Below are 15163 nucleotides of genomic sequence, written 5' to 3' on the forward strand. Positions count from 1 at the left end.
TGGTTAATAACAACTTAACTGATTCATACAAAACTAGTATTTACACTTGATGCACTAAAAGTTGTAAAAGAACACTACCTTAATATCAAGAGAGATAATATATTGTACAAATAAGATAGAGAGAACAGATAATACATACATTTCTTCTGGCAATAGAGAAAAGTTGATTAATTCTAGCAGCACCACTTTTTTCACTATCAGTGAATTCGGCACCAGAGGCAAATACAAAAGGCATTCCACTCTCTTTTGAGAGGGTTCTCGCAAAAAGTGTTTTACCAGTCCCAGGAGGTCCTGAAAGAAGTATACCCTAAGCAAGCACATATTATGAAGTATTAGAATCACAAGTAGGAATCACAAAACTAACAAATCATTATGTAAAATGTGCAAGAAAAACTTAAATTCATAATAGACAAAAGAGTTGTATTATACATAAATTACCCGAACAAATGCAACTTGTTTTTCATAATATTCCATTGGATTGTTCATGTAAATCATTATCTCGTCTAAAAGATCCCAAACATCACCACCTAAAACAACTTCTTTGTACATTGATCTGGTATCCTCAAAATTTGCTACTGGCTGTTACATGTGCATCAGAATTATTAGATGGCCATTTGAGAAACAACATTAATAGTTAAAAATACTAAAAGTGAAGATCTAACATATAATCATAAAGCTCACCAGTATGAAGTTTTCTGCATATCCCATGTCATTAAGTTGGTTATACTTCTTATATAGAAATCGTTTATTTGTAACATGCAAAAGCATAACAGATTCTCTGATAAGATACAAAATAAGTAACCCTGGTAGTAATGCAAAAAGAACTTTGAAGAAATAATAGCTTTGCCGCTTTTGAAGGAGATCAACTTCAACACCCGAACTAGAGATGCTCTCAAACAAGTATGGATCAAGTGGAATATCAACCTACACAAAATATATATTCACTGAGAATAAATTTGGCTGCCAAACATATAATAATAAAGTACTGATTACATCATCTAATTATGCATTAAGATTAAGAAAGCATTCAGCCAGACTTACAATATACTCTAGAGGAAAGCCTTCTTTCATGGTCACATATATTCTTTTAAGGTCCTCGGTGAAGACAACAGAAGCAACCTGTTTAAACCAACCCAATGTAACTGAAACATTCACCAGAGACTAAATGACTACCAATTCTTGGAAGGAAGACATTGTTAATGTCCTCAAAAGCCATGTATAAGTCTCTATTAGCCAAACCTTCCTATTGAATGATTTACTTCAGTAAACATATCAAATCGCCAAGAAAATATTCTAGAATCAAACACAAATGGAATAAAGACCAGAAATAAAGTAACTGATGGATAAAGATCAGACAAATAAAGTATCTCTAAGTTCATTTATCTTCCTATTTGCAATAAGTGAGATAAAGGAATTAGAGAAAGCCAAAATCATACCTCAGAACAATCAAGCTTATCGAGAAAATACGTGTAGGGCAACTTTGGACGATAATACCACCACCTCTTAGAAATCCAAAGTGCTCTGCTCCTGGAAGAATTTGATGTCCTCTCCGCAACTTCCTTACGCAAACTCCTTTCAACTTCTTGCATATCAAAATCAACTACATACTTGGCACTAAGGGAATCCATTTGCTCAGCAAGTTTTTCCTTTTGCAGAATTTCTTTCCATTTTCTTAGTCTTTCCCTCCATGTTGCACCTTCGTATCCATCCACTGAAGTGACAATAGCACCTTCTTGAAAAAATAAAGAAATGTAGAAAATATGTGAATGTTAGAAAACATATACTCACTAGTTTGGAGTATGTGTAATGAGTGTTTAATATTCATAGGTAGAATGTAGAAAAAAGATTAAAAAATATTATTTAGGGTGACATGATCTAAGCATTTATTTTAACAATTTTTGTTTTTGAATGTGGACACATCAAGGTGATAAAACCCAATTACAATTTTAATGAAGATGATACTATAGCTATTGAACAAAAAAAAAATCAAACTGAAATTTAGGTATATTAAATGTAAATAAAATAAAGCAATGATTTTTTTATATTGTAAAAGAAAGTGATGACTTTGGAGGAGAGGAGAATAAGAGATGAGACAACTATAGTTAAGTTAAGACAACTGATGCAAAAATATATATATATAAAGAGAAGAAGGATTTTTGCATATTATTTTTATAGATTTCAAGAAGTTTATGATAGAATTGCTAGATAACTATTAAGGTGGGTTTTGATCTACAAGGAACATGTAGTCATTATATTGATGTAATAAAAATAGGTCTGATAATGTTGTTGCTAGAGGTAAATCTACTAGCAGTGTGATAATTGATTTTTCTATTGTTCTGGGTTTATATCAAAGGTCAACTTTAAATCCTTATCTTTTTTTGCCGTTGGTACTAGATGAACTAGCCAAAGTCATCCATTGGGATTGTATTAATAGACAAGAGTGTGATTATATTAGATTGGATGGATAAATTATGAAGAAAAACAGAGGAAACTAACAGTTTCCAGCATGCAAACAAATGTTTTTAATATGAAAATGTAGTTCCAATAACAAGAAAACAATCAATAAAATTGTCATATGGTTTTAATAACAAGAAAAATAATTGATAAGAATAGATAAGATGAAAAAACATAAATTGAGTTTTAGATATCTATTATTCAACAAGGAAATCAATCAAAGAAATTATTAATCGGACAAAGAATGGGCATCAGAAATGGAGAGAGCCTTCTAAAGCCTTGTGTTCCCCTTAGGCTAAAAGAAAATTTTTATAACAATCTGGTATGACCAACAACTATTTTTTGAACTAGTGTTAGATTGTTAGGAAACAAACATGAACAAAAAGTTAATGTAGCATAGGTGAGAAAGTTAAAATGGATGTATGAAGTTATTGAAAGGCATAAATTAAAAAATATTGATAGAAGTGTGACTCAAATAGATGATAAGTAAGGGAAAATAAGTTGATATGATATGGATATGTTGAATGACCAATAGAGTCTAAAATTAAAAGAGATGGATATATTAGAGTAGAATGTGTAAGTGGTAGAGGAATACTAAAGAAAATATAGTCAATTCAATAAAAGAAATGAGATAACTAAAGTATATATTTGTAATCTTGCATATCACTCAGTGAAGTCATATAATTCATGTTTCCAAATAATTTAAAAAAACAATTTCATCACTCAACTAATAAAGAAAATCAGTTTTAGATTTACATTTTCGTTATAGGCAATACTTGCCAAGATTCTTCAAACTCTACAAAAAATTGAATCAAGTTTTGTTTTTTGAATTGGTAGAAGCTTAAGGTAAGATGTCATATGTAGAATAACATTTTGAGCATTGTAGTTCAGCACTTTTATCTAAAAATTTGTATCAAATGAAATACTTTCCTTTTACAGATTCCTTTTGTTGAAAATAGGACATTTATGGTTGAGGGATTTTACTCGACAGGATGCAAGGATTGAATTGCCTAATCATTAAATACCTAAACCACCAAAATCAAGTCATGAAAGATTATACGTGCAAAAGTAAAATGAAATCAACCTGGGATACCCAAGTTTTCTTTCAAGCTTTTCTTATCTTCAAGGCTCAAGGTTTTCTCTCTATCAATGATCTTAGATAATGCATCTTCAGGAGGTTCAGGATCCTCGTCCCATGCATCTTCTCCAACATAAGACTTATCTTGAATAAGTTGGCCGCTTGATCCTTCAATAAACTTCATTATTTTTAATCCTTTAGGCGTTGCCTTCCTCCACATGCCCTTCTTAAATCTGCAAAATAGATGATAAGAAAGCTGCCGACAATGAAAAAGACAGATTCCATCTATATAAAACCGACAAATCAACTGCACATCTCAGTATCATAACGGGGAGATTATGGAACAAGGATAAAAGAAGAAGTAAATTAAAATTTAGAAAATGCATATTAAATATCTTGAGAAATTTTAATGAAATAAAGTATGCAAATGAATGAACATCCTTGTTTTAGTTCCAACAGTAAAACTATATTGATACAAAAGTATTCAATTTACCTATGAATTAATTGATTCTAAAGAATAAGAATACAATGATTTATCTTGTGTTCATTGTATTACACTATAGTGGTGTGTTCCTTCATATTCCAAAATAGTGTTATGTAAAATATTGAACAAAATCACCTGAACATAGAGCAGAGTTCCAGATAGTGTAGAGATTACACATAAGGTTTCACAACCAAAACATTTCAAGCCGTGTGATGCAAAGAGAAAATTATACCAATGATAGATGATAAATAATATTTTGAAATCAATGTGGACAAGTAAAATAACCTACATACAAACATGTTGACAATTAAACATTTCAAATTTCTGAAATTGCAGACCTTGTTTCACATTCTTATATAAAAATCCCCTGAGGTAGTAGTGGTGAAACTAAAATAAGATTAAATTTAGAGTCAAGATAGTCTGACATTAATCTAGAAAGGCATTGGAAGCAAAAGAGAAATACAGTAAGAAAAAGCCAAAACATTGTTCACATACCTCCTAACATTAGCTGGAGAGGGTTCAGGAATCAAAGCTTCCATGTAGGCTTCAGTTAATTCTCTCTTACTTTGATGGTTGATATGACTAGTTAAAGCCACATAGAACTTACGGCAAGAAATTGAAACAGTAATAACATACAAAAGAAGCACTCCAATGCGTCTTGGTTCCCACTTCTTAATGTCCTAGTGGCAACAACCAGGACTTGTAATTTCACAAATTAACCAAAGAATGTAAATATTAGTGAAGTGACTTCAGCTATTAGTAATGATTTAAGGCATGAAATTGAGAATAGGAAGGCAGATAGTTAGCAAGAATGAGGGAATGGCAAATACTGGGCATAATTCAGCTAATTGTATTTCTGTAATTTAATTATATTAGGATTCACAACACCCATCATAAAGTATATAACACAAAGCATAAAAGGGAAATGAGCACATTCGGTTGACTGAGTGGTCAATAATTCTCTAAATTTATTCAACTGTAAGCATTGGGTTAGCAGATTAGGTTCCTGACTACTTAGGGCTTCAGTTAATTATCATCAATAATCTGTAGGTAATCTACAACTTATTGAATCACTGGAATGAAAAAGTGGAATTAGTGATGAATATTGACATGTTGGAAGAAAAATTAACCCAATGGTGACCTTGGTCTGAAAAGGCCAAAGAACTTTGTGTAATTTTAGCTTTTGAGATTCTAATTCCCATGAAGATGTTCAAGAAGGTTCTTTGAATGTAATCCAAAGCATTAGGCTTTCAGTCAGAACGTTCAAGAAGCTACCCTTAGCACTAACCTTAAATGGGATTTCATGAAATTATAATTCCCAAGTAACAGTATCTTAGATGGGAATACAAAAACTACTATGATGATGAGTTCTTCAGTATACATGTATGCAGAGATTTAGATCATTCTTACCATCTGACCTTTATAACTATATATCTATCAGTTTGATGGATTTATATCAGTAATGAAAATGATTATTATAGTTATTATTATGTGGTATACAGTGTATTTTTGCAACAACATGCCTATTTTAAAATATTTTCCATAATTTAAATAAATACAGTTATTTATACTCTGGTGATTCGCCAAACAAAAATTTTACAAATTGATCACACAACAGATCCGTAGTTCTTGGCCTTGAATGACATTAAATTTTCAGAATGTTGTCAATTATTAAATCTAGGTTATAATTGATTTGAAAGAAATGTCCTAACATTATGCAACTTATGGTCAATAAACGACATTAGAATGCATTGAAAAACTTAGCTATTTTGACCAACTTATGTGGTAGTTGTGCCTGTAATGAAACTAGCGCAGAAAAGGCAGAGAGGGAAAACAAACTTCACAATAACCAACAATTTTATTAAAGCTAAGGATCAAATAGGGATTAAGGTCTCTTTTAAATGCCCCAACAATGACTAAACTTGGAAATAAATAACTCAACTCTTACAAACTTGGTAAATACTCCCTAAAATAAATTATTTCGCTAAACAAGGATTAAGTTAATCAAATTTTCTATGCTAATCAGAATAATTCTAAAACTATTGTAACACCATCTTAGTTTTAACCTTCACCACAAGTGTCATAAAATTTGAGCACCTCAAAAATGAGTACCCCACTTGTCCTTACTTTGGAACAATCTTTCAAGAAATACAAGAAGAGAGCCATCACAAATCGGTTAAACAATGATCAAGGTAAGCAACCTTTTTAAATGTACATGAATATGTATTCACTGAACCTCACTTAGCGACTTTTGTTTAGAGTATTAGATTAATAGGGTAATTGGTTTAATGAGCTAAGTCCCACATTGGTATTTTAAGTTTAGCATTATATCTAGAGTCCTATATATTAATATAATGGTTATCACAATAATGAAATGTAAAATTATCTTTTCCAATATTCTACATGGCATCTAAGCCTCCCTTAGTCCCTTTTAAGGTTAGGATTTCCAAAGAGGTATTCCCCTTAGGGAAGGGTCATCAGCCTCACTTATCCTTTCAATCCTTTCTCTCCTCTCTCTCATAATGCCCTCTACATGAGACTCAAAGTTGTTACATCCACAAAGCCTAATGCTTATCAAGCACTCCTTCCATCCACAAAACCTAACGCTTAGCCAAAGCCTCGCAAGTGGAGGAGAGGACCCCTTACCAAATATAATTTAATCCCTGCAATTATTGCCTTCAAGAGGGAAGTTCATACATCCAATTAGACCAAATCCAAATTAGCAAATCGATCCCCATTGCTAGTATTGACATGGTCTCCACTTGATCTCCGATGTCCATGGACATCTTCATGTCCACATGCATCTCTAGAGTCATCCATGCTTATGCAAGTAACCATTGTAGTTGTTCAGTGGAAGCATTGGCAGACCCATTACCTATAGATCCGCAAATCAAAAGAAAGTGTCTCCTTATGAAGATTAGCAACGTGAAATCAGACAAAGGGAGCACCGCCACTCCCAACCTCTACTCACAATGAGACTGTCAGCCTCCTACTAGGGTTTCTAGATTTTTAACATGCGTGCTCCAATAACACTATGCGAGTATTATATTTTCATTTTATTATTATTGTGTCTAGTCATGCTTTAATTATGAAAGCTTTTCTAATTTATATGACATACTAGAAATAAATAGTATTTAGTTCCAGCTTGTGTGGGTGCTAAGAGTATTAGATCAACAGTTATAACTGATTTAGTGATTATTATTGATTAAGACAATGTACAAGAAATCTCCCCATGAGATTAGATCATTTATGGGATGGCACAGCCTTCCAAATACACACCAATGCCTCTGTTGAAAGGGCTTTAATCCCACCTTGATAATAAGTTGGGAACACAAAGGTCAGCCTTCAAGGTACTTTTAGAAAAGGTCAGAACACAAAGCAAGATTCAACAAACTGCAAATAATGCCCTCAACAGATGCAATTTGATGAGACAGGTTTAATCTAATATTGAGAAGGAGTGGAGAGCCTCAAGGCGTTGTAAAGTTCAACAAGATTGTCCATCCTTTCAGGATCCCTTTGAGAAATGGCAAAACCATAAGGACCACCACATCAGTAGTGGACAATAATCTGGATCAAAGTTTAAAATGCCCTACTTACCAATAAACACCTATAGCGACCATCTCTTGTGAATGCCGGATGTATGGGACCATCAGAAATTGTATGCTGCTAGGCCACCTAGAACTCAGCAAGGTTCCATCCTTTGAGGAGCCTTTTTAGAAACAGCAAAACAATAGAATCTCACACCCGAAGTAGGTAGATTAAATGTAAATGCCTTCATCAGCAATAAGCACCCGTCCCGAACATCATTTTTTTTGGATGACGGATATGTAGGACTATTGGAAAGCGTATAATACTTAGCCACCTAACCATATCAAAACTCTCGTTTGTTAAATCTTTTGAACGACTGTAACAGAGTAAAATTCATGAACTCAAACAAGCTTGTGTAATAGTTACTCAGAAGGACAACCTACGTTCAACACAGCAGTAGAACAACTCACACAAATCACACGGAGAAAAAGATGAAGATTAGTCCACTTAAATGTAACCCTACTGTGCAAGATTACTGTTTTAGCTAGAAAGAAGGGAATCGCGATAGATCAATCTCGCATAGATTCAAGTTAAGAGAGACGTGCCTTCCAATTCTCCCACTTGTTCCACTCCAGAAACAAAGGCACCGACTCCAGCCGCAGTCTATCGACCGCAATTCGTCCCCTATTAACTGCATCGCGCGCTCGCTCGACCAGCTCGCCGGTCTTGGCGCCATCAATGTCGATCCCGGTCTCTTTCCTGAGGCGCTCCGCGAAGCTGGTCACGAAATGCGCGGAACCACGGCGGAGGGAGCCGGAGAAGTTCTCCCAGGTGAACTGTGTCGATCCGTCTCCTGTGCTCGAGGAGGCGGCTCGAATAAAGGTAATCCTCGAGGAGTGGCGCCTTCTGGAGCAGCAGCGTGCGGGAGGGGAAGGGAAGGACCGGAGACGAAAGAGACGAGGGTCGGTGAGCGGAGGAGAGGAGTGAGGGAGGGGGATTTGCAGTGAATGGGCTGCCTGGGAGCCCATTCGAGATTCGGAGCGCCAGAAGGGGTTTGGGATGGGCGCAGGATAGGGAAGAGGGTTTTATATAGATACCTGAAATTACTTATATATCCTTACCGTGTAACATTTTAGGAGTGATCGATGGGCCCATTTGAAATATATATATATATATATATAAATTCATTACAATTAAATTTTGAATTCTATATGCATTTCAAGAAAATAAAATTATAAGTTTATAAGATAGAATATATCTCTATTAATACAAAATATTTTAGATATAATTCAAAAATAAAATCACAATACTTAGTTCTAAAATGAATAATATATAAAATTATAAAAATTTATATTTAAAGTGGATAATATCATACTATTATAGAAACATATGAATTTCATTAGTCCTAACATCTTAATCCTTTTATTTTGTTTGGTTTAACTTTGGTTTATTTTATCTCAAATCTTTGACCAAATGTTAATAATGGAAAGAATAAATCATCATAGTAGTTTTCCAAAAGCCTCGCCTTCTATTTCATCCAACCTTTCTGTCCTTCATCTTAAGTCCAATAAGCAACCAATAAATTTGTTTTCTTTATTTTTAGTAAATTTAATCATCTAATAATAGTAGCAATATTATTTCATAATCTACTATTCTTAGTTTTTCATTATTTCAACACTAATATTACTATTGTTTCAAATTTTTTTTATATATCTTAAGTTTTCAATTATTCGAATTAATTAATCCTGGAGTGTGGTTGACTAGGTCCCACAAAAGATTTTCATTGATTTTCATAATAAATTCGGATAGCCCTCGTATTATTAGATACTAATCCCTAGATCTTCACAATTCACTTCTCGCTAAAATTAGTCGTGCTTTATCAGGTACTATGACCCATAAGAGGATCCATACTTTTTTACAATTCAAATATTCAACCATATATGGCTTGGCCCATGCTTTTCCATCAACCACAGCCCGACTCATATGCGTTCTATGTTTTTTCCACCAAAGAGCATAATCTTACATCAATTGAGATTCAACTATGATACTCTAGTAGCCCCTATGTATCTTAATTTATTGTTGCACCATACCTCAGGCAGCATTGTTCCTACTCTTCATTGCATCAAATGTTATTGTTTACTATGATATTGGTCAAGTAAGGGTTTGATTGCCGAGCAATCCATATCAACGAAACATTCACCTTGTTTCATTGATTGAGGAATTTTTATAAGGTTGGATCATCTAGTTTATTCGATAGTAAATTATAATATATCAAGGTACTGTGATCAACATTCGATAGTAATAGATGTCAAATATCGTATTTGGAGATAATGAAAGGCAGTCGACGATGATGAAGTATGAAAGAGGAGGAGAGAACATGTCACGACGACGAAAGCAAGTATTATCATCAACTCCTCTAACTATAATATCTGGATTCCTTGGCTACACAATTACTTGAAGCTGAATTATTTTGATAATAATATTTTTTTAGAGAATTTCAATAAAAAAGATGCTCTTCGAAATCATTTGGTAAGCGAACCATTGAGAAAGATTATAATTAATCCGATGAAATTCACACTTGAATCAGCAACACAAACATATACAAGGAACTTTTCTACTGAGAAAAAATGATTGAGTATTGGGATTGGTTTAAAATAATGAAGCTTCTCCTCGTCCTGCTACATTCCCCAATTGCCTGTCGGAAACGGAAAGCTAAATTCTTTCCCACACCAGACGAAACACTACAGTCTCCAGAGAATCCAAAGGAAGTTAGTTATCTGAACTTCCTAAAGCTTGATTTGAAAAAGAGAAGACACAACAAATGTTTCTCTTTCTTAAGTCGAATTTTAAAATTTTATCAGAAACTATATTTCAATTTTTTTTTCCAAATAAAAATAAATTCGGAACAAAAAGCAGTACTCTAATTACGAGCCATTAATGTCTGCTTCTCGAGGTAGCAGGGCAGACATGGCCTCCACATCCCAAGCCTTCACGCAATCGAACCTGAACACAAGTGTTCATACTGCTTCATTTTATTATCCCAAAATCTTACTGCAGCTCGCACGTCTCTCTGTAGATTCTTGGGAGCTCCACATCAGCGATCTCCAGGTGTTCCACCTCCATTGATTCGTCCACGGGACTGACGAAGGCGAGGGCCCGAGGCGGGCGCCTCGGTGTTGCGCTCGCAGCGGCGCCCCCGTCGCTTTCGCTGTTGGCATGGATGGCCCGGCGCTTTTACGACGACTGTGCGGGCGGTGGGGGATCGTCTTGTAGTGGGGCAGAGGAGGTATGGATGGATACACAGCGTCCACCACGTCGTGAAGGAGAGCCGCCTCTGTCGACAGCCATGGCGCCACGTCCCTTCCCCACTATCATCCCTCGCTCGCAGGAAGCCCAGCAGAAAAATTAATTTCTTTTTGCCTTTTGGAACGAAAGTGTTTGTGAGAGAACGAAGGTGGGTTGGATCCGCGCAATATATCAATGGCAGGAAGCAACGAGCTGCTTCTCTCTCGCTGAACTAGTGCGCGTGCGGCCACTTTTTCCACCGCCATTTATACTGATCTCTCCGCCCCTCTGGATCGGAGATGTTGAGTGATCCCAGGCAGGCCCGCAGCGGCGCCGCCGACCATGAAAACACCACCGCCGGAGACACCGCCGAGTTCCGCGACATCCACGCGTTAGGCTCTGCGAACTCGCACCCGAGCCGCGGTCGCCGCGGGGACCACTGGGAGGGCGGCAGCGTCCGCTCGTCGGCTTCCCTATCCGTCGGGAGTGTCGACGGAGCCAGCGAGGGCGGATTCACTAGTATGAGCAGGGAATTCAACGCCTTGGTGGTTGCTGGCTCCAACTTGCAGCAGCAGCAGAACGATGGCGGCGGCGGAGCCGCTGCCGACGAGCAGCTTACGCGCATCGGTGAGGATGAGCTGGAGGAGACCAATCCGTTGGCGATCGTCCCCGACAATAACCCCTTCCCCTCCCCACGCCGCCCACCAACCGTCGGCGGCGGCGAGTCTTCATCTACCGCGGTCGACGGGGTCCCAGTGCACGTGGTGAAGAAGGAGGAGGCGGAGTCGAAGATCGCGGCTTGGCAGATCGCGGAGGTCGCGAAGATCAACAACAGGTTCAAGCGCGAGGAAGTGACCATCAACGGGTGGGAGAGCGACCAGGTAGAGAAAGCCACGATGTGGTTGAAGAAAGTCGAGGTGCTCGATTCTATTCCATAAAAAAAAACCGATTGTTTCTCAATCAAAGATCGATCTTTTCCCAGTAATTTGATTTTTGTCGGAATGGAGCAGCGGAAGCTGGACGAACAGCGGGCGAAGGCGACGGAGAAGATGCAGAACGACGTGGCGAAGGCGCACCAGAAGGCGGCGGAAAAGCGGGCGTCGGCGGAGTCGAAGAGGGGAACCAAGGTTGCCAAGGTGCTGGAGCTCGCCAATTTCATGAGAGCCGTGGGTAGAGCTCCATCGAAGCGCTCCTTCTTCTAGACCATGGCTAAAACCAACCTGGATTAAATTTCTGAACTCACTGCGCGTGAATCTCTTTTCAAAATTTTCAAACTATTTTGAATTCGAACAGTGTGATCATATTATGTATATTTGCATGGAGATCGATGAACAGTCTCAGATTTGTAAGTTGGGAGGTTGAATTGTCCTGTAATAATAAATTACCATAAACTTGTATTGTTGCGAAAACGATATCGATGATGTTTGCTTATTGTTTTGGTTGTGTTTGTAATCGTGAGCATCTTTCTCTTTTAAATTAAAGAAAGAGACCCCAGCGAGGAGATGAACTTCAGCGAAGCAGAAACGCTCGCACTGTACAAAAGTAGGCATTTAGTTTGTCTCGAATGTGATAAAGATGGCCATTAAGAAAGAAGGAAAGCGAAACAAGATCACTAATTTATGCGACAGAGATGGTGGTTGTCCAAGCAATTCTGATTAAAGGAGAAAGGTCAATTATTGTCCTCGATTGCCGGTTAGGAGATCTAAAAGAGGGAGAAAGACAAGTCGATCAAGGATTAGAGGTTCTCTTGGGAAAGAGAAGCAAGAGATAGACAGTTGGGCAAGCAAAGCCATTCAGGGCTACGATACAACTGATGGATTTATATATATATTTTTCCTCAAATATTTAAGGATCAAATTTAAACAATTTTTATCAAATTAACTTTTTTATGAATTAAAGATAATCTTTTTTAATGAGCGATTGAACCTTTGCCCACTTTTATAAGTATTGAGGAATATTAATTAGCCTACGCCGTGACCAACTGTAGTTTCTCGATTTAACTCCTCACAAATGATCGTGGGGCCGATTCTTATAGCCGCTAAGGTGACGGATTCTATCTTTTTTACAGAAAAGGAATATTAACTAGCACTGATTGTAATATTAAAATATTCAAAAGAATAATTTATTTGAAGAGGATTAAAATTTGAATTATAATAAGGAGGAATATTTTAGATATTTAACTTATACATAAGTTATATTTTGAATTTAAATTGCTCAAATACTTTAGAAGATGATGATAATGATGATGAAATCAACTCTTACAAATATTAAAAAAAAATAAGATTTAAATTTTAACTAAAATAACTATTTTAAAAAATAACTTTTAAATATGTATAAATTATATTTTAAATTTATCATATGAATAGCAAAAGGTTAAAAAGCTATATGCATCTACCTATTCTTCTGAAATTCAGAAACTTTATAATTTGTCGAAAATTGGAATTTGTAATCTTTCGTGTATTTAGTTAATCTCTTTGTAGATCCCATTTTTCATTCCAAAAAGAAGAAATTCAAATAAAGGCCTACTTTTTATATTAATTTTGAATTTTTATATATCGGGACCGTTATAAAACAATTTTGTCGTTTTGTTTCACTTAAACGCGATGGCTTAACAACACACAAAGAGACATATTAAATCGGCGATTAAAACGGAGACATAAAACGGCGTTCCGTACTTTCACTAGTAGACGATGCACATAATAACCGTTCCATCCTCGTACTGTTACACCAGCCATGGCAAATCAACGACGAGTACGAAGGCGAAATCAGATCAACGGGCTCACTTGCCGGGGACGAAGTTGGTGGCGTACGCCCAGGCGTTGTCGGCGACTGGGTCGGCGAGGTGGTCGGACAGGTTCTCGATCGGCCCCTTCCCCGTCACGATCGCCTGCACGAAGAAGCCCAAACATGGAGAACATCGCCAGCCTCCCGTTCTTGATCTCCTTCACCTTCAGCTCCGCGAAGGCGTCGGGGTCGTCGGCGAGCCCCAGCGGGTCGAAGGCGCCGCCGGGGTAGATGGCGTCGAGGCCCTCCCCCAGCGGGCCGCCACCCACGCGGTATCCCTCCACCAACCCCATCAGCACCACCTGCGAGGCCCAGATCGCGAGAATGCTCTGGGCGTGCACCAAATTAGGGTTTCCAAGGTAGTCCAGCCCGCCCTCCGAGAAGATCTGCGCCCCAGGACCACCGCCTCCCCGAACTTGACCCCGTTCTTGGCGAGGATCTCCGGGAAGACGCAGCCGAGGGCGCCCATCATGGCCCACCGGCAGTGGATCACCTCCAGCTCGCGGTTCTTGGCGAAGGTCTCTGGGTCGGCGGAGAGGCCAGCGGTGTCCCAGCCGTAGTCGCCGGGGAACTCCTCTTTCAGGTACGACGAGGGGGTCTGCTCCGAGAACGGGCCCAAGTACTTGGGCCGGTCCGGCCCATACCTTCATTTACAAATTTAATCACATATTTTCAGATATATTTTTCGACATTACGTAAATAATTAGAAATTAGAAAATTAGATACCGGATGCTTTTGGGAACACTGGCGACGGTGCGGCGCATGTAGAATCATCCCTTGTCGGCGACGCCGGCCTTGCGCGCGAGCTCGCTTTGTTGCGGGAGCACAGTCTGGCCGGCGAACGCCGAGTGCTGCACCGCCGATGTAGCCATGAATTTACTGCTCGAGCTGGACTTGGGTGGAGTTTTAGTTGATAGTTAACGACGGGAGAGCGACTCTGAGACAGGGGAGGTGATGGCTCGATTAATATGGAGCGGAGGAAGGGATGTAGTGGGCGATGAGGAGGCCACGTGAGTGTAAGGCCATTTGTGATAATCCAGTTTGGATGATTTGTCTTAGGATAGGCCTATTAGGGAATGGCACGTTGGAAGTTTGATACGATTGACGGGGTCATAGATGCTAAGTTGCTTAGAAAAGATCTGGGCAGAGAAATATGGGGAAATTAAGTTATTATTATTATTATTATTATTTCCTAGATCATCGCCTCCACAAACCACAAGTTATTAGCGGCTGATGATCTGACTAGTTCTCTAAAACAGAGTGAAACTTATAATGAAACAAAAGGTTGATTGAAGTGGTGAATTTCTTATGTGAAGCATGGAGTTGGAGTTAAAAAGAAGAAAAGAACTTGTTAAACATTAAATATTGTCAATTTGATTTATAATGCTTTTGTTATTATTTAATTTCTATCATATTTCCTTTCTAAATATAAGTTCTAAGACTATACATTCAGTCTAAATGAAAGAAATGAAATAGAAATAGGATTGAAATAAGTCCTTGGTAAATAAAATTGATTAAAAGTTGCTACTATAATTATTTTTTTAACTAAA

At 37.6% G+C, this 15163-nt stretch overlaps 2 protein-coding genes and 1 pseudogene across 3 annotated transcripts in view; 1 reads left to right on the forward strand and 2 right to left on the reverse strand.

Annotated features, from left to right (window-relative positions):
• Positions 1-8579, reverse strand: part of LOC141811398 (ATP-dependent zinc metalloprotease FTSH 12, chloroplastic) — a gene marked incomplete in the record, with an annotated part of 16072 nt that extends 7493 nt beyond the window's left edge. Inside the window, 8 exon segments of the mRNA XM_074699448.1 lie at positions 140-307; positions 439-579; positions 682-924; positions 1042-1119; positions 1437-1732; positions 3539-3765; positions 4512-4696; positions 8150-8579. Of these exon segments, the coding sequence (XP_074555549.1) occupies positions 140-307; positions 439-579; positions 682-924; positions 1042-1119; positions 1437-1732; positions 3539-3765; positions 4512-4696; positions 8150-8572 (1761 nt within the window).
• Positions 8580-10851: 2272 nt separating this feature from the next.
• LOC141848197 (remorin 4.1-like) lies at positions 10852-12266 on the forward strand. 2 transcript variants are annotated; one of them, XM_074736260.1, is made up of 2 exons: positions 10852-11710; positions 11840-12266. In XM_074736260.1, exons 1-2 carry the CDS (start codon positions 11129-11131, stop codon positions 12029-12031), a joined length of 774 nt encoding a protein of 257 aa, XP_074592361.1. In that variant the 5' UTR covers positions 10852-11128; the 3' UTR covers positions 12032-12266. The 2 variants fall into 2 exon arrangements, with proteins under 2 accessions (XP_074592361.1, XP_074592360.1); XM_074736259.1 differs by having other exon boundaries at positions 10861-11746.
• A 1206-nt stretch (positions 12267-13472) lies between these two features.
• Positions 13473-14776, reverse strand: LOC141848511 (chlorophyll a-b binding protein 36, chloroplastic-like; annotated as a pseudogene).
• Positions 14777-15163: the final 387 nt, after the last annotated feature.

The sequence above is a fragment of the Curcuma longa genome, chromosome 17 (genome assembly GCF_044706935.1).
Source record: "Curcuma longa cultivar G26 ecotype Majalengka, Jawa Barat chromosome 17, ITB_CL_G26_1.1, whole genome shotgun sequence".
In the NCBI taxonomy this organism is placed as follows: Eukaryota; Viridiplantae; Streptophyta; class Magnoliopsida; order Zingiberales; family Zingiberaceae; genus Curcuma; species Curcuma longa.

Excerpts from the sequence above, each read along its gene's own strand:
- LOC141848197 (XM_074736259.1), top strand. The coding sequence starts at position 11,129 with ATGTTGAGTGATCCCAGGCAGGCCCGCAGCGGCGCCGCCGACCATGAA. Across the intron at positions 11,747-11,839 it reads TGTGGTTGAAGAAAGTCGAG|CGGAAGCTGGACGAACAGCG; the intron begins GTGCTCGATTCT and ends GGAATGGAGCAG.